Below are 21428 nucleotides of genomic sequence, written 5' to 3' on the forward strand. Positions count from 1 at the left end.
GAGACACTGAATTGATGATCAAAATGGATTTTATAACACTGGAATTCCACCATGTTTGGACTCATCGTTTGTAACTATAAACTCACAACAACGACCTCATGAATAAAAGACATTTTATTTTTTATTAAGATGACAATCAATACAGAAACAAATTTGTCAAAAGTTCTGAACATAGACACTTTAAAAAATACAAAATATACATTTATGTATCTTGTGAACAACCACCGTCCTTCAGCTTCGCCCTGACCCGACATTTTCACTAAGGGCGAGAAAGGGGTTCTTATCCCTCCCCCGCGTGGGCTGTGATAGTATAAGCATCAACTCTGCAGGTTTGACCACAGGCCTGGTATCATACAGAATGACGTCCATGCTTTAGGAGACCACTTGTGTTTGAATGGAGCTATGGAGGTACAATGATCGAGATGGAGCATTCACTGGATCGTATTCATGCAGCATAGTCCTTGTCATGACATAAAACAACAAAGGTTTAAACCGGGCAAGCTAAAACATTTCACAAACGGTTTTTTTTTTGCATCGTGATGTTCGTCTTTGAGCCGTCCTCAGGAGTTTCATGGCGACTGTTATAAAACCAGAGAAGCACGCCGCGCTTCTACACCTCACCTTCACGTACGTCACTACTTCAAACAAACGAATGAAAAACAGGTGAGCAAAGGTAGAACAGGGCTGTAGTCAGAATATCAAACATACAGAGGTCATGAGTCAGTGTCCCCCCCCTCCCCAAAAAAGCACAAAACTATACAAAAATAAAATCTGTAAAATGTAGTTTGAAGTTTCCTTATGTTAAAACCTTTCATGGGTTTTTGGCTGTGAATCTTGTGTTTCAAAAAGCCTTTAATCGAATCGTATACAGAGTTAAGAACTTCAGAAATCGATTTGGCCACAAAGCAGAAAAATAGAAATGTAAAGTCCTGAAATCAGCTGAGAAACATGCAGAGTTTGTGTCACAGCTGATCCCTCTCATTGGTTAAACATCTAAAAACAGACCCTCATCTTACAGAGTGGAGACTCCACCCTCACCTAAGATTTGAGAGCCATCGCAGTATTTTTACATCTTTTTTCTCACCATGATGGGTCGAAATTGCCAACAGCTATTTCAGTATAAGAATTTCTCCCACTGATTGCTCAGCAGCGAACAGGCCGTCAGCAGCTAACAGGCCGTCAGCAGCTAACAGGCCGTCAGCAGCTAACAGGCCGTCAGCAGCTAACAGGCCGTCAGCAGCTAACAGGCCGTCAGCAGCAAACAGGCCGTCGCTGCTGCAGTTTCTTCAGAGACAAACTGCTCAGTGGAGCATTTTCATCCATTCATTATCAATACCACATTAACCCTTCAGGTCCCAGGGGGGCTGGAGCTGATCCCAGCCGTCGTTGGGTGAGAGGCGGGTTTGCACCGTGGACTGTTCGTCAGCCAATCACAGGGCTGATAGAGACAGACAACCAGACACACTCTCACATTCACACCTACAGGAGATTCAGAGTCAGCAGGGAAGCTAACGAGCGTGTGATTGGACTGTGGGAGGAAGTCGGAATGACTCCAGAGAGAGAGGCTCCTGTCAGGTGGGGATTCGAACCAGGAACCTCTTCGCTGTGAGGGGACACAGTTAACCACTGCAGCACCGTGCGTCCCCTCAGTTGAAGTCTGTCCACTAAAAAAAGTCTTATTTCCCAGATTGTTATTCTGAGTGTCCTACAGACACGAGAAACAGCCGTTTGGTTCAAATATATATATTTTTTTTTTTTAAGCAAAAACTGTTGAATTGTTCTCTTCAAGGTCACCAGACTGCGTGGTTACCCACACACCTAGCTCTTCATACATACAGTGTGATGCATTGAAATCTAAACCAAACATCCCATAATAACCAACCAATCAAAGAGTGAGGAAACGATAAACCAGCAGCTCAAACGTCTGCTCAGGGTGAATGGAGGCGGGTGGCGTTGTGTGTAACGTTGTCAGACTCTTAAAACGACAAGCTGAACACTTTTAGTGGACGTACTTTGACTGGAGACGAAAAATCTAGTGGAGCAATCTGCAAACTCTCCTGTATCTGTATGTCTTTATTTAAAAAAATTAAAATATAAAACTAATAGGACTTAAAAAAAAATTTAATATGAGAATGAGCCTTTAGGACTACAAGTGGACATGAATCAAGGTGAGTTCAGGAACAGGTCTCAGAGCCGTCAGGGTTCCTGAATCCCAGAACCTGAAGCCTAACTTTTTTTTAAATTTTTTTTTTTTAAATCTTTTCAAAACCAGATTGATAATTGTGACATTTCCTAAATAAATGCGACTTGATTTCCACTTCAGAAGGAAAGTGTTACAGTATTTATATTTTAATATCAGAGTTCCTGCGCAGTCTGCAAGATGGTCACGTGGCAGTTGGATCTCGTGGCTTTTGTAAAAGCGCCGACAAGCTCGACTTTGAGTGTTTTCTATTTGTTGGACAGTAAACTTAAAAAAGATCCTGTGCATGTGAAATACCCACAGCAGCACACAGAAGGCTGGTTTGATGCAGACGTCCTGCACATGAACTGCAGGAGACAGATTTATGGAGAAAGAAGATCAGCAAAGAAAATCTGAATCTCTGGAGACATGCTGGTCAAATAGAAAGTCGTTAAAATCAATTACTAATAAAAAAATAAGCAGGATCCTGAGCTCCTGTCTGCTGCAGTGTGAGAGCTGACGCAGGCAGACAGGAAGAAGAGGAAGAAGGCAACTGAATGATATGAAGCACCTTTCAGAAGTCTCCGGTGTGTCAGCACTCGCTCGGACCGCTGCACAGCTGGCTGTGTGAGTTTGTGTAGCATGCTGGCACATTCTTCAGTTAGACGTCAAATATACAGTGTAGATTCACACGAGGAGAAAACACGACGCCGCTGAGTCCTCCTCGTGTTACAGCAGGTCAGACCTCGTTACTGCAGGTCTGACCTCGTTACTGCAGGTCAGACCTCGTTACTGCAGGTCTGACCTCGTTACTGCAGGTCTGACCTCGTTACAGCAGGTCTGACCTGGTTACAGCAGGTCAGACCTCGTTACAGCAGGTCTGACTCGTTACAGCAGGTCTGACCTCGTTACAGCAGGTCTGACCTGGTTACAGCAGGTCTGACCTCGTTACAGCAGGTCTGACCTGGTTACTGCAGGTCTGACCTGGTTACTGCAGGTCTGACCTCGTTACTGCAGGTCTGACCTGGTTACTGCAGGTCTGACCTCGTTACTGCAGGTCTGACCTGGTTACTGCAGGTCTGACCTCGTTACTGCAGGTCTGACCTGGTTACTGCAGGTCTGACCTCGTTACAGCAGGTCAGACCTCGTTACAGCAGGTCTGACCTGGTTACAGCAGGTCAGACCTGGTTACTGCAGGTCTGACCTGGTTACAGCAGGTCAGACCTCGTTACTGCAGGTCTGACCTCGTTACTGCAGGTCTGACCTCGTTACTGCAGGTCAGACCTGCAGTAACGAGGTCAGACCTGGTTACAGCAGGTCAGACCTGGTTACAGCAGGTCAGACCTGGTTACAGCAGGTCAGACCTCGTTACTGCAGGTCTGACCTGGTTACTGCAGGTCTGACCTGGTTACAGCAGGTCTGACCTCGTTACAGCAGGTCAGACCTCGTTACTGCAGGTCTGACCTGGTTACTGCAGGTCTGACCTGGTTACTGCAGGTCTGACCTGGTTACTGCAGGTCTGACCTGGTTACTGCAGGTCTGACCTCGTTACTGCAGGTCTGACCTGGTTACTGCAGGTCTGACCTCGTTACAGCAGGTCTGACCTGGTTACTGCAGGTCTGACCTGGTTACTGCAGGTCTGACCTGGTTACAGCAGGTCAGACCTCGTTACAGCAGGTCTGACCTCGTTACAGCAGGTCTGACCTGGTTACTGCAGGTCTGACCTGGTTACTGCAGGTCTGACCTCGTTACAGCAGGTCTGACCACGAGCAACGAACACATCACCTGTTCTTAAATATCATACAGTAACACACACCGCTGTGTTACACACATCAGTGTAACACAGCGGTGTGTGTAGTGGTTTGTGTGACACAGGTGAAGATGAACATGTGGCTCAGTGGACAGGAGAGGGAAAGACAGCGGACAGAAACGTCTTCATTACTTTTTTCAGAGGTAGTGTTTCATCCTGTTCTGGAGGATTCAAGTCGCATGTGGAGCGGCGGCGTGTTCGATGAAGGGAGCGTGAAGAAGTGAATCACATGAATTCATTCATGACCAATAAACACGCTGAGTTTTATTTTTGTCTTTGCTGTTAAATTTGAGTTTTCTTTGGAAATTATAGAAATTATAGAAACGTCTTCTTGTGTTGTTATAACGTCTTTAGGACTCGTGTCCGCCATTTGTAAAACCAAAGCAGTGAAGCGTCGTGTTATCATCATAAAGACACTGTGAGCAGGATTTCTTCTTTTCAATGATTTAGTTTAATGTCCTCGGCACCTTCAGTGCTGTGAGAACTGCTCCTTTAAAAAGGAGGAATAAATAAAATTTATAAATTATAGTAAAACAACATCAGCCTGTTTGGGACTGGGTAATTTTGTGCTAAGCTAACATGAGCTAACAGGCTAGCTGTGAGAGGCAGGGAGCCTGTGATTGGCCGGAGGACACCACAGCCTCGTGTGATTATTTATTAAATGACTTCACAGCTTCTCCTTACATGTATTTATTGGAGGCGATGTATTCATGTGATTTATCATCACGCCGTTGGTCATTTCCTGTCGAACACTGTGCCGCTCCACGGCAGACGGACTGACGCTTCGTGAAGCTGAACGAGCGGCGCTCACAGTTCAGTGTGTCTCAGAGTGACGGGGGCTTGACGCGTGAATTATTGAGGATTCAGAGAACAGACGTAAAAGTGAAACATTCCTCATGCCTTTAAAACTAAAACCAGACAATAAATAGTTGCCTTTTCTTTTTTTTTTTGGCAGTTTTTTTCTGTTCGATGGAAATGAATGCTTTGGAAGTCTTTTTTTTTTTTTTTCCTGCCCTTCGTTTTGACGTCGGAGTTTTGAAACATCCGAGTCATAAAGGCCCGACCATGAGATCTGCTCCGCTCGATGGCTGCGCTGCTGTCGGGTTGAAGAGGTGACACAAGGCGACCCTGTCTCTGCCGGGCTTCCAGAGAGTTCCTTTGGACTCCTAACCAATCAGAACGGAGAGTTCATCCCCAGCTTGGTTTCGAACTGCAGCTTCTGTCTTTTCTGGTAGCGAACTCGCACTCTGAAATGGAAAAGAAGAGAATCAGGGGTCAACGACCCACGCAGAGCGTCAATGTGCTGCGTCTGTTCTGGACGTGATGACGGCTGAGTTCAAAACGTCTGAAATGGGTCGATGTTTCTCTTTTGTTCTATCTTTGTCTCACTCTCTTTATTTATTTATTTTTAATTCATTTGATTTCTCACCGTATTTCGTGCAGCTTCACCACCTCGTTGACCACCACCACCAGCAGCGGGGACACGGAGACCAGCAGCCAGGCCAGCAGGGGAATGTCACTCAGCTTAAAAACGAGGAGGCCGTGCCTGTCGCGCCATAACTGGTAATCCACGGTGGCCTGAACGAGCTGGGAGAACAGGCTGGGGCGGAAACAGAGCGCTGGTTACACACTTAGACTCAAAGGGTCGGGCGAGCACAGGGACAGGACTTGAAGACTTACACCACAGGGACGGTGAGAGACCACCAGGTGTTGCTGAAGGGATTCTTCCTCCACAGAGGCTGAGAGCGGTGCACGTAGCTGAGGGAGATCACCACTGAGGAAACAGAAGCAAAGAAAGGAACGTGATCGTAATCGTCACGATGGAACACGAGCGGGCGCCATCCGTCTTTGCCGAGTGGTTTCCTACCCGTGTGTAAGGCGAGGAATCCTGCCATCACCTTCTGGGTGAGAAGCAGACCGTTCGACAGCTCCAGGAACCAATCAGGAGCTCCGTCTGAAGAACTGCAGCCACACGGGGAAATGAGCTCGATCAACACATCTGTATCACACTAACACGTGTCATCAATCCAGATGTGACTGTGCACGCTCGTTCTGCTTCTTTACTCTCATCATGGATGTCAGAGAAACAGAAAGACGACGTGTTCGGATCAAAGTCAGACTTTACTGCTGCACACGGTCTGACTCACTAACCTTCACCGGGCAGTCAGGAAGTGAACGTTTAAATGAATCTGGACTCTGAAGAATATAAAGTAACATTTCCGTTTGTTCACATGGTTCACTGAGAGTGTAAAGACACACCCACCTCTCGGTGAGAATATGAAGGCAGTTGGCAGTAGTGTTGTCAGCGAGGGTGAAGTTGCTGCTCAGGAGGCAGACCTCCTGCAGAGTGAAGCCGAACGCCAACAGGTAGGCACACACGGTGAGGCCGAACTTCAACAGGAAACAGCCCAGGAAGTAGTTCTGCGTCTGCTCAGAGGAGATCAGAGAGGTGTTCGGGCGTGTTGAAATAAAAGCTGCAGCTGCCTGATCGGCAGGTCTGACAGACTGACATGTATTCCTACCTTCCTTGGAATAGCATCGAGGTTCTTCCCCGTGGCGACCGTCATGACTGAACTGTCCGGTGGTTTCCCCAGAAGTGACACACTGTCGACACAAACACACAATCACAATCAACTCTGTAAAACACAACAAACTGTGGAGACGCTCTAAAGCTCCTGATCGAGTCGTTCACAGCGGGAGACTGTCCTTGTTAGATAGGGTGTGTGTGTGTGTGTGTGTGTGTGTGTGTGTGTGTGTGTGTGTGTGTGTGTGTGTTCACCTCAGCAGTGGGCAGGTGAAGCAGGACAGCCACAGGATGTCCGTGGTGTTCAGAGGAGGAGGGAGCTGAGCGAGGCAAGCTAAAAACTGACGACAGACACCAGACACTTTGTTGTTAAGAACTTCATGTTGCTGAAACACACACACACACACACACACACACACACACACACACACACACACACACACACACACACACACACACACACACACACACACACACACACACACACACACACACACACACACACACACACACACACACACACACACACACACACACACACACACACACACACACACACACACACACACACACACACGTCAGAGTGTGTGTTCTCTCTCACCTGGATGATGACCAGACTGAGCTGACACTGCAGCAGGAAAAGGAAGCACTTGCGAATGCCGTAGATTGTGTGTCGTGCCTGAAACAGATTCTCTCGTGAATAAAAGTGTGTGTGTGTGTGTGTGTGTGTGTGTGTGTGTGTGTGTGTGTGTGTGTGTGTGTGTGTGTGTGTGCACGTGTGTGTGTCTGACCTGCTCTATGAGCTTGACCATGCTGACGCTCTCTCCTTGGTGCAAGGTGACGGAGCAGCCCAGACTGTTGAGCTGACCGGAGAGCCTCAGCGGAGTCAGACCTTCCACGTCACCGTTAAATCCCCCGCCGGTGGCGTAACCGAACGTCTCCCACGAACACTGAGACGGGTAGAGAGGGTCCAGAGCGATGCTGCGGAGGGAGAGGGGGGGTAAATACATGGACCATCATCAGATCCTCTTTACAGCACTCTCATTTCTGTCTGAACTCTCTAACTGATTTTAATAATATTGTTCAACCTCGACCCTGTTCTTGAATAAAAACGGACAGATTCTGCTGAGTCGCTCTTTCAGTCCCATCTCTCTGTGGAGTTTTGCTCTCCTCAAAGTTATTTCCTTTGAGTCAAGATGCTCTACCACTGTTCGCTTTAAAAGAATGATTGGCCCGGGTCCGGATTCGAACCAGGGCCACCCGTGTTGAGGGCGTCTGTGACTCCTTTCCCGCTTGTTGATTCCCTCTCTCTCTCCCTGTCCCTCCAACAAGGGCACAAAAAAGCCAAAAAATACATCTTAAAAGGATGACTCGGACCTCATGACGGAGAAAATGGTGATCGCTGCCGTCCTTGTCAGTGTCGCTGTTTCCCAGCTGAGCTTCACGTGGCGTGCTGTACACGATAGTGAGGACTGCACTCATATGGCATTATTATTGTGCCACATTGGCGAGAGGCCGAGGAGACAGTTCTGAGAGCGCAGTGGCCCTCTCGCGAGCACATGCTTTCATTTTGAACAGCAAATATATATCTGACCAAACCAAAAACATGATCTATGCACGCTCAACTCTTTGTACACGCTCTCTCAACCTCTGCTCCGTGTGCTCACGGTCAGTTACTTCAGTAACAGAGTCCTGCACACTCCAAAGGACCTCAGTCGTCTCAGCAGCCAATATAGAATTACTCCCTCCCTCTCCCCCCCTCTCTGATTGGCTGGTTCTGCTGGCTGCATTTTTAATGAGGGTGCGCTACCTTGAGCGAGCGTAGGAGGCAAGTTGAGAGCACAGAGACGCTGTGTTGAGAGCTGTTTCAACCTTGATATCGAAAACATGTATTTATTAAACACCGACCTGACGTCGCTCTGCAGAAACAGACGGCTGTTGCGGAAATTGGCAGAGCTTCCCAGACAGCAGGTCACCTCCCTGTTCTCCTGCATGATCTTCATCATCTCACACATGGCTGTGAAGAAGCAGAGAGAGGAAATCAGTGATGAAGACGCTCAGTGTGTCTTGAGACACGGTGTTTGAGCGTGTGGAGGAGACTCACTGTCGGGGGTGCAGTCCGTGAAGAGCGGCACCAAGAGAGGCACATTGTCAATGTTCTTCAAATGAGGACGAACCTGGTGGATACCACGAGGTAGTTTGGCCTGAGGAGAGAAAGGACATAATGATGACTGAGGCTGCTCTCTGTCTATGAGGACGGACTGATGTTTGTGTGAAGGAGAACTGATGGAGCTGTTACCCTGTTACAATCCTCCAGGAAGCTGGGCACGTCGCTGTCAGTGGGATGGAAACTGGCGAGGTCAGAGTGAGCCTCCTCCTCCGGCAGCAGCGGACCTTCTGCTTCATCCCGGGAATCTGAGTTACACCAGAGTAGACATGTTGTTGTTCATGCATCAGTGTCGCCATAGAAACGCTCACAATAACCACGCTTTAAATGACCCTGCATTAAGTAACACACACACATTTACACAACTTAAAAGGCAAGAGTTGGTCATTTCCTTCAGATCCACTTTTTAAGACTTTGGTTTAAATCGTCTTTAGGTCCTGACAGAAATTAATAACTCAAGCGCTCTGAAAAAGGAACAAAGAAAATCCGCCGCGAGGTACCAATCTGATGAGTCATCGATGTGCGTGTTTTTAAAGGCACAGGTTCAGTACCTTGGTTCAGGTCTTCGTGCAGGGAGCCGTGGCTGGGGCTGGATGGCGCTCCGTCACAGGGACTGTCTCCATTTGGAGTCAAAGAGATGTGACAGTTCCAGCCTGTCTCCAAACCCATCTTCTCTGCAAAGACCTGCACACAGCCGCTCATTTAAAAACGTGTTTCTGTTAAAGCGTGACACAGACGCCATGACGGTGTGTGTTCACCTTGCTGCGGAGTTCATCCTCCATGGAGAAGTAAACAAAGCGGATACAAGCAGTGATCAGGGCGTCGATGAGACGGACTGTGTCCAGCCTCGCCTGGAACTGGGACGACACCATCCCCATGAAGATCTGCCCGCTGAGGGCCTGAACGCAGTCCTCGCGCTCCACACCCTCACCGATACCCTCTGCAGAGACAACATGAGGTGATTATACCCGAGCTAAAAAGCCTCTGCATGTTTCTAATAAGCTCCAGCAGCAGAAAGCTGCTCAAACTAGGATCAATGTTGGAGATGCTTTTGAAACATGGAGAGAGGTTAGAACGCAGAAAGCTTTACAGACCCATGCAGAGCTGGCTAAACACTGAAGCTACAGTGTCTCTACATGCAGAGCTGGCTAAACACTGAAGCTACAGTGTCTCTACATGCAGAGCTGGCTAAACACTGAAGCTACAGTGTCCACCACATGCAGAGCTGACTAAACACTGAAGCTACAGTGTCCACCACATGCAGAGCTGGCTAAACACTGAAGCTACAGTGTCCACCACATGTAGAGCTGGCTAAACACTGAAGCTACAGTGTCCACCACATGCAGAGCTGGCTAAACACTGAAGCTACAGTGTCCACCACATGCAGAGCTGGCTAAACACTGAAGCTACAGTGTCCACCACATGCAGAGCTGACTAAACACTGAAGCTACACTGTCCACCACATGCAGAGCTGGCTAAACACTGAAGCTACAGTGTCCACCACATGCAGAGCTGGCTAAACACTGAAGCTACAGTGTCCACCACATGCAGAGCTGGCTAAACACTGAAGCTTCTCTGATGTTTTAAATTGTGCCGTCTACTGCTACCTCCGTTGTTGTGGGACTTTTGATCCAGCACAAAACTTCTACATCACACAACAACTCAAACAAACACTGGAGGCAGCAGCAGACTTTAAAGTTGAAGATCACTGTTATTTTAAACGATGGAGTCGGTCGTACCGTCGGAGCTCCAGCTGTTCCTGCAGGAGTTGTGTTTGATGGGCGTGGTGGAGGGCAGCTCCACTCCAGAGAAGAGGCAGGGACCAGGAGCCAGCTCCACACACTTCCCATTCAGCTGGTTGGACAATGAAACCTGCATGGGCTTATAGGCGAAGGCTGAGCAGTAACCTGACAGACAGGCACGCTGGTAGAAATCCAGAACCTTCTTTCTGTAACCGCATAAAGAGAATCAGAGTTACACACGGAGACACGGCCTTACACGTCGATTTGATTAATAAGAAGGTGAAGATTAGTGCGCCACCTGTCGGAGCCTGAGAGGGGGTAGATATCGGTTCCATCCCAGAAATCAGTGCAGGACTCCAGGATGAGGTCGGCCGAGCCGTGCGACAGCATCTGGACGTTATCTGCAGCACAAAGGTCAGAGCTCACGGCGGGAAGAAGTGACAATGATTGGCTGTCAGCACCGAGGAGACAAGGAAAGGGGTTTGAAGCGCGCGTGAACTCACTGGAGGAAGAGTCTCGTACAAACAGGGAGATCAGGTGAGAGATGGGAGGCTGGCGTTTGGTGAAGTTGTGAAGACGGCGCGAGGCGAACTCCTTGGTTTTCTCTCCAGACGGCAGGTGGTAAAGAGCCATGTGGTTCTCCTGTTTGAACAGCTCCCTCGCACCAGGAGTGAATCCTGAGACACACGGAGGACAGACGAGCTTTCCATCAGATGAGTCAATAAAAAACTAAGTTCGGTTCGTATTAATGAGACTTTTAAACCCCCACATCTGGACGACCTCACTGGACTGTAAAAACACAATATAAAACATGCAATATATTAATCTGTGCAGTAAGTTTACACACAGTTTTTCTTTTTATGTGCATTTATATCTGCACCTGATTTTTTTCTATGTAAATACTTGCTGCTGTTTTTTTATCCTGCACTACGAGCTGGTTCCTCTCTGCACTGTTAAACTCAAGTTTAGGTGACTATAAAGAAAGTCTAAGTCTAGTTTTAAAATGTTAATCCTTTGTCAGAATCTCAGAGGCCGGTGTTTATGAAAGTCAAGAGAAATGATGTTGAAGTCGACCCTCTCTAATTTCACATAAAGCAAGAGAAGTTTGACATTTAACCAAGTGGGACTTCTTCTGGTTTAAACAGAGCAGAAAGGTTTTTTCACCTATGAGCCTGGAGAGCTCGCAGAGCCCCCAGGGGACGTAGACGGGCAGCACGGAGCCGTGGCTCTCCTGCAGAGCCAGGTTGGACAGGTGGTCGGAGAAGCGGCAGAGCTGCTGCGTGACGCTGGCGTTACACAGGTTCAGCATGATGTTGAGCCCCAGCGGCTTCAGAGAGGGCAGGTGGCACTGCCAGGAGAGGTCGTCAAACTGGATGCTGTTCGGGTTCTGCTGGTCCTGAGACAGACTCAGCATCTCCAGGTGGTAGTCGCACACGAAGTCGTCGGCCTCGGCCTCGGGGCAGCCCACGGCAAAGTCCTGGAGACGAGCGCACACAGAGAGGAGGTCAAAGGACACGCTCAGAGACAGTTTGTGTACACGCTTGGAAAAGAGTTCAGACCTGCGCGGGGTCGTCCTCTCCTCCCTCCGTGTCACGGCTGAAGCTCACGTTGGAGCCCGAGTGGTGTTTTGTGCGAGTGTGCGCAGGCTGGTTGGCTCGCGCTAGACGGAGGTTGTCGGACGATCGGTTGATGTCATGTGACGCATCATTCGGCTCTGGCCCCTCCCCCAGCTGGGGGACGGACTCCGAGGGGAGGAAGAGCAGAGCCTCCCCCTCCTGGGCCTAAAGAGTGGTACAACAATCTGCTTCATCATGTTTGCTGTTTCTTTCGTTCTGCTGAAAATAAACAACCTGACATGACCTGAACGACCAGAAAACACCGACACGCACACACCTCTTCCCTGTCGTCCTCCGTCTCCGTCCTGCAGTAGGAGTTCACGGACAGATCGTCTCGGAGGTCGTCCTGGCTGCTGTGAGGCGGCTCCACGCGTCCGCTGAAGAACAGAACGGTCTCTGGACTCGGGTTAGGCCAGGACAGGATCCCCTGCTTGTCCACACAACACAGCACCTGCACACACACACACACACACACACACGCGCACACCTCAGGGAACGCCTCCCAATTCGATCCTGGATGTTCATCTTTTTTTTCTTTTTGTTTCATCACTCAAAGAACTTTCTCTCTCTCTCTTTATGACCGATGTTGTTCCCTTCAGACGGTCGTATTGCCATGTTTGTGTGTATTTGTAAATATATTGACGCTGGAGCTTTAATACTCACAGTAACAGATCCCAGAGTGTGTAAAAGGCTGGAGGTATAAGAGAGCGTCCGAGACTCTCCCTTCAGGACGCCCACCAGGTGTCTCCACACACAGCGCAGCATCTCCTACACACACACACACACACACACACACACACAATAACAAACAATTAGAAGAGGTCAGAGGTCAGACAGCTGTTTTCTACTTCCTACCACAGGCTGCAGAGACGCCTTCGTTCATGGAAATGATTTGAATTAACTGACAAAATGTCAACCATGAAGTTTATTGAGCAGCAGCAGAAAAGTCTGAAGAGCCAAAAAAAATAAAATAAAATAAATAAATCAGCTACTAAAATGGAAAAGCCTTCATCAGCTCTGTGATTGGACTACAAATAGAGACGAGGACAAAGCTTCTATTCTACAATACGAGGAGGCGAAGCCAAGAGAGCAAGCTGCAGCAAACCGATCCAACAACCCGCCCGACCTCCTCTTCTCCTCCAACATCCCCAAACCTTCCAGAAACACGCTCCTACGTCAGGGTTTAAAAACTCAGAGAGCTGCCGCCTGATTCCAACTCTTCACGTAACCATGGATACGCAGAAATCACAAGGAGAGGGTCTTTCCCTACTTTCTCTCTGATTTCAAACTCTATCCTGTCTCTAACTAAGATGCATAAAAACCTCCAAATCAACCTTTAAAGACAGGCAGAGATTACATTTAGTTCAAAGCACGGGGCATCTTCAGTTCCCACAGCCGATTATCAATAAATCTGCAATTTCAGATTGAAAATCAATAAATCTGCAAATTCAGATTGAAATCAATAAATCTGCAAATTCAGATTGAAATCAATAAATCTGCAAATTGAAAAAGGAAAGAAGGAAAAAGAGTTCCAGACATGAACAGCACAGGGCCGTGTCGGAGCAGATCTCCAGTCATGCAGAGCAGGCAGACAAGCAGGAGGGGAAGAGTCAGGCGAAGGTCCCTCTCAGGATCGTCTTTATTTCATCTGGAGCAAAGCCAGAACACAGAATCTTAAAGTGCATCAGCCTTGAATTTATGGAGAGCAATGATTTGGATTTGGTCGAGAAATGTGAGGAACATAATTTGAATCCATGATGGGAGGAAATGATCTTAAAGAGACGTGATTGGCTGTCCTGATTACACGTTGGAGGACGACAGGAGGCGTCGGTGGTGAACTTACATCCAGAGACGGTCGGTCAAGATGTGTCCACTGAAAATCCACAGAAGAAGAGTGACCACGAGCAGAGCGGTGAAGGAGAGATACAAACATGTCGTGCAGTAATGAAATGGAAAACAGGAAACGGAAAAAAGAGAGAGAAAGGAAAAGGAGCGAGGAGAGAATCAGAAGGAGAGATCTCCGTGATGACGATGAAGAAATCAAAGATGGAGGTGAAAGCTGTGCACAGCGGGTTCCAGAGAGGGAGCTGCAGGGCGAGGACAGCTAGCGAGTGAAGACAGGCAGGTTCGGGTGGCCAAGCGAGAGGAGAGAGGGAGGGAGGGGGGAGGAGAGGGGCGAGCGAGACAGTGAGAAGTTATACCTGGGAGGAAACCACTTCGGTGTAGCTGCTTAGAGTGTCCTCAGAGAACTTAGCAAGCTGGGGCGAGAGAAGAGTCTCGTTAAAACACAGAGAGACGCCCTCGCTGTGGCTCCTCTGTGAGAGTGTGTGTGTGTGTGTGTGTGTGTGTGTGTGTGTGTGTGTGTGTGTGTGTGTGTGTGTGTTGGGGTTAGCCGGTTATGGGTTTACACATCACAATAACTCCTGAAGTTTTTGGGCTGAGCTCTGTGTGTGTGTGTGTGTGTGTGTGTGTGTGTGTGTGTGTGTGTGTGTGTGTGTGTGTGTGTGTGTGTGTGTGTGTGTGTGTGTGTGTGTGTCTCGATCCGGCCCTCGAGGAGGCAAGAGAGCGAGCGGAGGTGAGAACGCAGCTCGATGTCATCAGGAGAATTCACCGCCGTCGAGCGGGAAGAAGGGGTGTTGACGTTTAATCCGTGCGATCACAGACACCAAACTACACGTAGCATTGATCGAACACTGACGGAGGAAGATCAGAATCTCAGGGTCTGTTTATCTCTGTCATCAGCTCAGAGAGTCTCCACTTCCTGCTGAGCCTGTGATGAGCCTATCATTCTGAGCAGCTCATTCTTTTTATATACATTTATAAATATACCAGATTTAGCTAAAAGGCTAATTTTCATCTTTTGTTTTTTAAGCTGTTTTTTCCCATCGGAGGATCGATAAAGTTTATCCTTATTTTTATCCCGAGTCCTCGTTGGTTCACAGACCGAGCTCAGGCTCCGCCTTCTGGAGACCGACCGTGCGTCCGTGATTAATCTATTAATCTATTGATTCACCGTCAGATTTGATCCGATGTTAGATCATAAACCACAGCAGGAGAACTCGGCTGATCATGTGGAATAAAACCAAAACATCAGTCTAACCCCACGTTAGAGTGTGTGTGTGTGTGTGTGTGTGTGTGTGTGTGTGTGTGTGTGTGTGTGTGTGTGTGTGCGTGTGCGTGTGCGTGTGTGTGTGTGTGCGTGTGCGTGTGCGTGTGTTGACACATAGATCACAATCCTCACGCTCATCACAAAGTTTGAACTGTATCAGCATTAGTACGTGCGTGCATGTGTGTGTGTGTGTGCGAGCGAGCGCCTCACCAGACCAGCTGGTGACGCTCGGCTGAACTCGGCCAGGACCCTCGCCTCTCCGAAGGCGTTCAGCAGCACCCACATGACGGGGAAGAGCAGCGGCAGGACGGGCAGAACACCCATCACCTGCAAGGGCGGACAATGTTGTGATGAGTCGGTTCAAAGGTTAAGACACTCCGGTCTTAGGCAGCCACGTGGGGAACGTCGTGGAGAGGTTGTATACCTGAAGTTGGAAGAAATTGAAGCAGGCGGGGGTGAGGCTGGGAGCGTCCAGAAAGAAGCGGACAGTGTTCACGAGCAGGAACGCCACCTGAGGAGAGAGAGAGAGAGACGCGGCTGAGCCGAGGGAGGACTTAAACATCGGGCTGTTTTTTTTAGTGGCGTTAATCTCTCACCAGCACGACGGGACAGACGCGCTTCGTGATCACTGACTGCACTGTAAACCGCTCGTTGTCCAGCACCGTGATTGGTCGAGCTAACGCAGACTCCAAACTGTTCCTGTTGAATCAAAAAATAAAATAAAAGTTGTTATAGATGAGATTGTTATTTCCAGTCTCGAAGACGAATCTTTTCATGAGAATAAGAAAAAAAACAACAATCAGTCAGCGATGGATAAAATCTAACCAATCAGGATCAACTACGTAAATCCTCGAAATGAGACGTTCAAAGACGCAGCAGTGTTGTTCTTTTTCATCACTGAGAAAACAGACACTGAGGACGATGATCTACGGAGAGCCTAAAGGGTCAAAAATATCACACAACTGATGCGATTAAGAAAAACTGATTTCCTTCATTTCTGACATTAATCCAAAAAAAAAAAAAAAAAAGTCACGTAACGTTTCCCGACAGGCGTACCTGACTGTGTCCAGGACCGGGGTCCGCACCACTCTGAAGAGCCGGTGCTGCTGGGGGCTCTGTGGCGTCCTCTTGTCATTGGCCCGTGGGGAAGGAGGAGGTGAGAATGGGGGGAATAAATCTCCTGGCTCCAACACGATGTGCTCATTATCCTGAGGAGAGGAGACAGATGTTCAGTGAACGCTGGCGTCAGACCCGCGACCACGACCACGACCACGACCACACGTTTAAACAAGGAGGACATTTACACTTTTTAAACAAGGTTACTGGAAGGATCTGGAAACTCCTCTGACATGACTCTAAGTGAAGGAAGTAAAAGGCCAGAAACATAAATAATAAAAGCTTAGTGTGGAGGCGATGACGGTGGCGATGGTCGCTCTGCAGCAGCCCGCTCCTTTAGAGCACGAGTGACGGCGTTTGATCCGTCTGTCACAGACTTCCCGCTCTTCTTAATCTTGATGTAGGGAGCAGGTTAGAATCAAGACTCGTCTGATCTGAGCTGCTCGCTGAAGTAAAGAGTCCGCTCTGTTGTTTACGCGTCTCAAAACAGAAGCAGCATTTAGTCTGCTGAACCGCCGCGCCTCTTTACTTCATCATCATCATCATCTCTCCTCCACTTCAGTATAACTCCATCTTCAGCCCACACGATGACGTCCGTCTGCTACCTAACGCAGCGAACAGCGCCCCCTGCTGCAGACTTTACAACATCGCCGCGGTGCGAAAAGAGAGAAAACCTTTTCGCTCATCCGAACGTTTATGCCTGAGAATAAAAATGTGATGGGGATGAAGGATCAGTTCGTCACTGATACACTCTCAGCAGCGTAGACAGAAACAGGAAGAGTCTTTCTTACAACACTGATTTGAATTGTTCAAAATGTTAAAAAATACAAACTAGTTAGTCGGCCGGTCACAGAGGCAGGAAGGCTGAATCCTGCAGTCGGAGGCAGATCAGCCCGAGCTGCAGGAGGAAGTGCTTTCTCTGCCTGCTCATATTTATACATACAGAACACGCAGATCTGTTTGTAAACTGCTTTGAGTCTTTTTTAGATGTTTATTGTCCTGCAAACAGTCGGTCAGAGTGAAACTGGATGAAGGGCGACATCAGACGGAAACTTTAAACAGACACAACTAAAGCAAGTCTGTGAGCATCGACTGCTTCCTCTCATATTCCTCATTTAATCCTTAAAGCCGGAGGACGGAGGACGGAGGACGGAGGACGGAGACGGAGGACGGAGACGGAGGATGTAAATAAGCTGCACACAGCCTTTCCTCTGCAGGAGCTCAGGCTGCAGGGACTCTGCAACTGGAGAGTCACCAGTTTAAGTCCTGCTGTGGACCAGGTCTGTAAATCAGTCTGGAGGCTGGAGAGGTGCCAGTTCACTTCCTGATAACTGCCGAGGTTTCCTTGAGCAAGACACTGAACCCCCCCACCCACCCTGACATCTCCCCATTCGCACATAATCAGGATCCTATTTGTGCATGTGTGCGTGTTTCAGTGTGTGCGTGTTGGTTTTTTTCAGCCTTTAAATTCACTTTTGGAAGACTCTTTTCCTGTCACTATTCATATCTGAGCATAGTGTGTGTGTGTGTGTGTGTGTGTGTGTGTGTGTGTGTGTGTGTGTGTGTGTGTGTGTGTGTGTGTGTGTGTGTGTGTGTGTGTGTGTGTGTGTGTAGCATCACCAGTTTGTTTCTTCCTAACGAGCATCTGGAGGAAGTAACGCAGACCTTCAGACTGAATGTGAAGCTGATGCTCAGCGTGTCAGTGTGACCATCCTCGCTGGGTGTTTTAAAAACTCTTCTGTCACGACGGTTCAGACTCTGCTCCGTCTCTGCACACTGACCTTGATGCCTCGGAGGGATGCAAACGCCTCTTGTCCGGGCCTCAGAGCGATGACGTCTCCCTCCACCAGCAGACTGACCGGCAGGTTGACCAGCTGGGAGTCTCTGTAGGTCCAGTGCAGCGACCATGACGGCGATGTGGGCGTGTACAGATCGGGGTACAGAGACGGAGACCACCGAGCTTCACCCACGCAGCCAGTCAGATAGTCTGAAGGACGACAAGAAAGCAGGACTGTCAATGCAAGATTTTATTTGTCTTCTTTGTTTGAGGTGGGATCAGAGTTCACTTGGAGGCCTGCAGCCTCCGTACACGAAGCGCACGCTGACCACTGAGCCACGGCGCCCTGTGCACAACATTTGACAGCATGAGCTCTGACAACAACGACTTCATGTTGAATTACCTCCTCATCCGTTTCCCCATCGACGCTGCCTCTAATTTCAAGGTCACTTTATTATTGAAGTGCTGCTGTTGGTATCAAGTACCAGTAACTATAAAGAGTTGGGTTTTTTTGCGGTAACGTCCTTCAGTTCATCGAGCGCCTGCTAAACATCACAGCCGCGTTCAAAGAAGCATAAATTAACACGTTTAACAAGCCCCGCCTCCAGCTCTCAGCCTCAGTTAGAGTGAGACAGCGTTTCCAGCATGGCGGTGGCTGCTGCTGATGAGACTCTGGCGCCCCCTGCAGGAACAGATGGATGACGGATGGATGGTCCTCCTGCAAGACTCGCATCTCGTTGCAGCTTTGCTTTTACTTCCTGTGTGATTTCTTCAGCTCTGTCATTGGCCTTTGGTCTTAATCACTAAAACATGAGCTCAGTCACTTTGCACCGTTGGCACGTTGGAGGACGGTAGGAGGTAAACACAGACGATCTTGCACGGAAAGAACAAATGACATAATTCCTATAAATATAAATTAGCATTGATGAGTCACCCGGTCTGACTCACCACCGAGCTGTGTGATGATTGCATTCAGGCGCCGGACCATCTCGCTCCTCTTCAGCCTCTCCTGACGTCCGACCAGCAGCAGGTTGAGCAGGAAGAGGAGCAGGAGGGCTGCAGCGTTCACCAGCTCGATACCGGAGCTGTGGACGACAAGCAGAAGAATCAAAGAAAGTCTTCAACATGTCCGGAACAATCAGAGCCAAGTCTTGGACAGCTCGTTTTAAAAATCTGTTTAAATTTGCCTGATTATCATTATTATTAAACGGTCCTCGACATGGACAGCTGGTGTTTGTGTAGCTGATGATTAATTACAATTTCTCACTTCTGTTCATTTTGAACAGGAACTTTTTTCCCGTCAATAAAAGAAGTGGGGCGCAGATGGCCTAGCGATTCGGCTGCACGACTTTGAAAGCCTCTCGCACACATGAACACACTCCTGCAGGGTGGATGCATGCGTGTTCGCTGAGCGGTGAACTTGTGTGTTTTCCTGTTGTGGACACATCCTTACACACTACCCAGACGCCCCTCCTCATCCAATCAAATCACGTCTGACACAAATCCTTTCCCACCGAGAGGTTCATGTGTGAAAGGTCCTTTCCTGAAAATATCCGGCTCTGAACGTCCCACATAGAAAACATCAGGAGTTCATGTGTGCATATTTCCTAAAACATGATCGTTTGTTCAAAGTTTGATTCCACCTGCAACACGATCCAAAGTCTCCAGCACCTTTGTGTTTTCACCCGCGTTTATCTTCAGCACTTTCTCAGAGTTCTTATTTTCACAAACTAAGTTCAGCCGTCGTCACGTCTTCGTACATTTCTATTGATTCTACGATGGTGTAACGTTGGCGTCTCCGTCTCTTAATTCACATTTTGGCGTTGCGAAAACGACCTTTTCTGTGACTCGTATCAAAGGTTCTTCAAATCGAGAATAATTGTCTGATAAAAAACGGCGCTGGCGTTTTTACACAAGTTGTGCATCAACATGCAAACAACATGTCAGATTGAGCACTAAATACATAAACGGAGTGTTTTTTTTTTTCAGCTCGACAGCCGAGGAAGGAGAAGAAGAAGGAGATTCATGAAGTGCGTGGATTTAAAACATGGTGACGCACAGGTTCGATGGATTCAGGAGACATTTTGACTCATTCAGAGCAGCAGGACGAGTTCATGAGCCGAGCTAATACGCTCACTTTGTTCACCATTTGTCGCCTGTTATTTTGCCTTCACAGTTACATCGATGTCAGTGCAGATTTTCCTCAGGTTGTGTCGGCCTTGTTTGACTGAATTATGCTTCCTGTGTACCGCTCTACATAGACTCTACATAAGAAATTAGCTTGTTTATTTACTATATAAATAAATAAACAATATATATTTATTTACTTGATTTTATTTTAAAAGCAAAGTGCTGTAACTTTTGGATGATGGAGCATCAGACATGATGGAGGTGGATAAATAAATCTTGCAGCAGCTTTAACAAAAAAAAAAAAGAAACTACTGTTTATCGTCCTGAACCTCCCGTTTGAAAAAAAAAACGAGTTTCTGATGTTGCACAAACTAAGAGCGTCTTCAGCAGCAGGACGGTGCACCTACCTGCCCTTTGGCTGGCTGCCATGGCAACACAAGAGTCCCAGCACCACCAGGAGAGTGAGGGCGGCTCCCGGCCAATGGAGACAGGAGTGCCGGTTGCCATGGTAAAGAAAGCTGTTTACCCAGCGCTCCTGTGAAAACACAACACGGCGTAATGAGCAGAAAATGCAGCGTGTTATGCAAGCGCTCCGACATGTGAGGCTTTATTTAAAGAATGATCAACGAGCCGTGCTGCTATTAGTGGAGAGGATCAAGGCTGCGTAAACATGGACGAGGATGTGATGGAGACAAACAGCGTGTTATTTCAGCTTTAAAATAAAGGTCAGGGTCCGTTCTGTTACATAAAGGCTCAGATGTAAATGTGCAGAAAGAGTCTTATCGGGCTCGTGCTCCTTCCTCCATGTTGCTGTGTGAGGTTTACCTGTGCAGACGCTCGAGGCCGTGCGCTCCTCTGGTGCTGCTCCAGCAGGCTGCTGAGCTGGTCCCGCAGCTTGGCCAGAGCCTGGCCCGTCGACAGGCCCAGAGCCACAGCATTCTCCTCCTGAAACATCACAGAGAGCAGACTCTCCTGTTCACTCTTTATTCATCGCTAATCGATTCATCGCTGTTAAAAATGTATGAACCGACAAGACATTTACAATTTAACCAGCGGACAGGTGTAATACCATTTTATACCAGAGGGGGCGACTGTCAACTTTGCAACTCAGAAAATGACTGTATGGAGAAAATGAAGCGATCAGCAGAGAGAGCGTTTCCTGGTTTCATGACTCGGATCACGTAGATCTGCTCTTCTGTCTAATCAAAACAAACGCCACACCGTACACGTGTTACGGTGAGTGGAACGTGGACACGTT

The 21428-nt window shown here is 48.2% G+C and overlaps 1 protein-coding gene across 2 annotated transcripts; it reads right to left on the minus strand.

Moving 5' to 3' along the window:
- Positions 1–99: 99 nt before the first annotated feature.
- tmem94 (transmembrane protein 94) lies at positions 100–21140 on the minus strand. Of its 2 annotated transcripts, none has more exons than XM_079333571.1 (33): positions 20996–21140; positions 20578–20705; positions 18989–19125; positions 18045–18250; positions 16204–16355; positions 15744–15846; positions 15572–15658; positions 15358–15474; positions 14240–14296; positions 12702–12806; positions 12316–12489; positions 11982–12203; positions 11587–11899; positions 10926–11099; positions 10721–10823; positions 10420–10628; positions 9439–9620; positions 9232–9364; positions 8813–8928; positions 8618–8717; positions 8422–8530; positions 7305–7494; positions 7115–7192; positions 6769–6854; positions 6512–6593; positions 6253–6416; positions 5857–5951; positions 5670–5763; positions 5419–5589; positions 3824–5236; positions 3484–3623; positions 3084–3443; positions 100–3044 (listed from the first exon to the last, which is right to left on the minus strand). In XM_079333571.1, the coding sequence occupies exons 1-30, from the start codon at positions 21122–21124 to the stop codon at positions 5164–5166; spliced, it is 4089 nt and encodes a 1362-aa protein (XP_079189697.1). In that variant the 5' UTR covers positions 21125–21140; the 3' UTR covers positions 100–3044; positions 3084–3443; positions 3484–3623; positions 3824–5163. The 2 variants fall into 2 exon arrangements, with proteins under 2 accessions (XP_079189697.1, XP_079189696.1); XM_079333570.1 differs by having other exon boundaries at positions 3804–5236.
- Between the last annotated feature and the right edge of the window lie 288 nt (positions 21141–21428).

Source organism: Symphodus melops (assembly GCF_947650265.1).
Source record: "Symphodus melops genome assembly, chromosome: 21".
Lineage (NCBI taxonomy): Eukaryota > Metazoa > Chordata > Actinopteri > Labriformes > Labridae > Symphodus > Symphodus melops.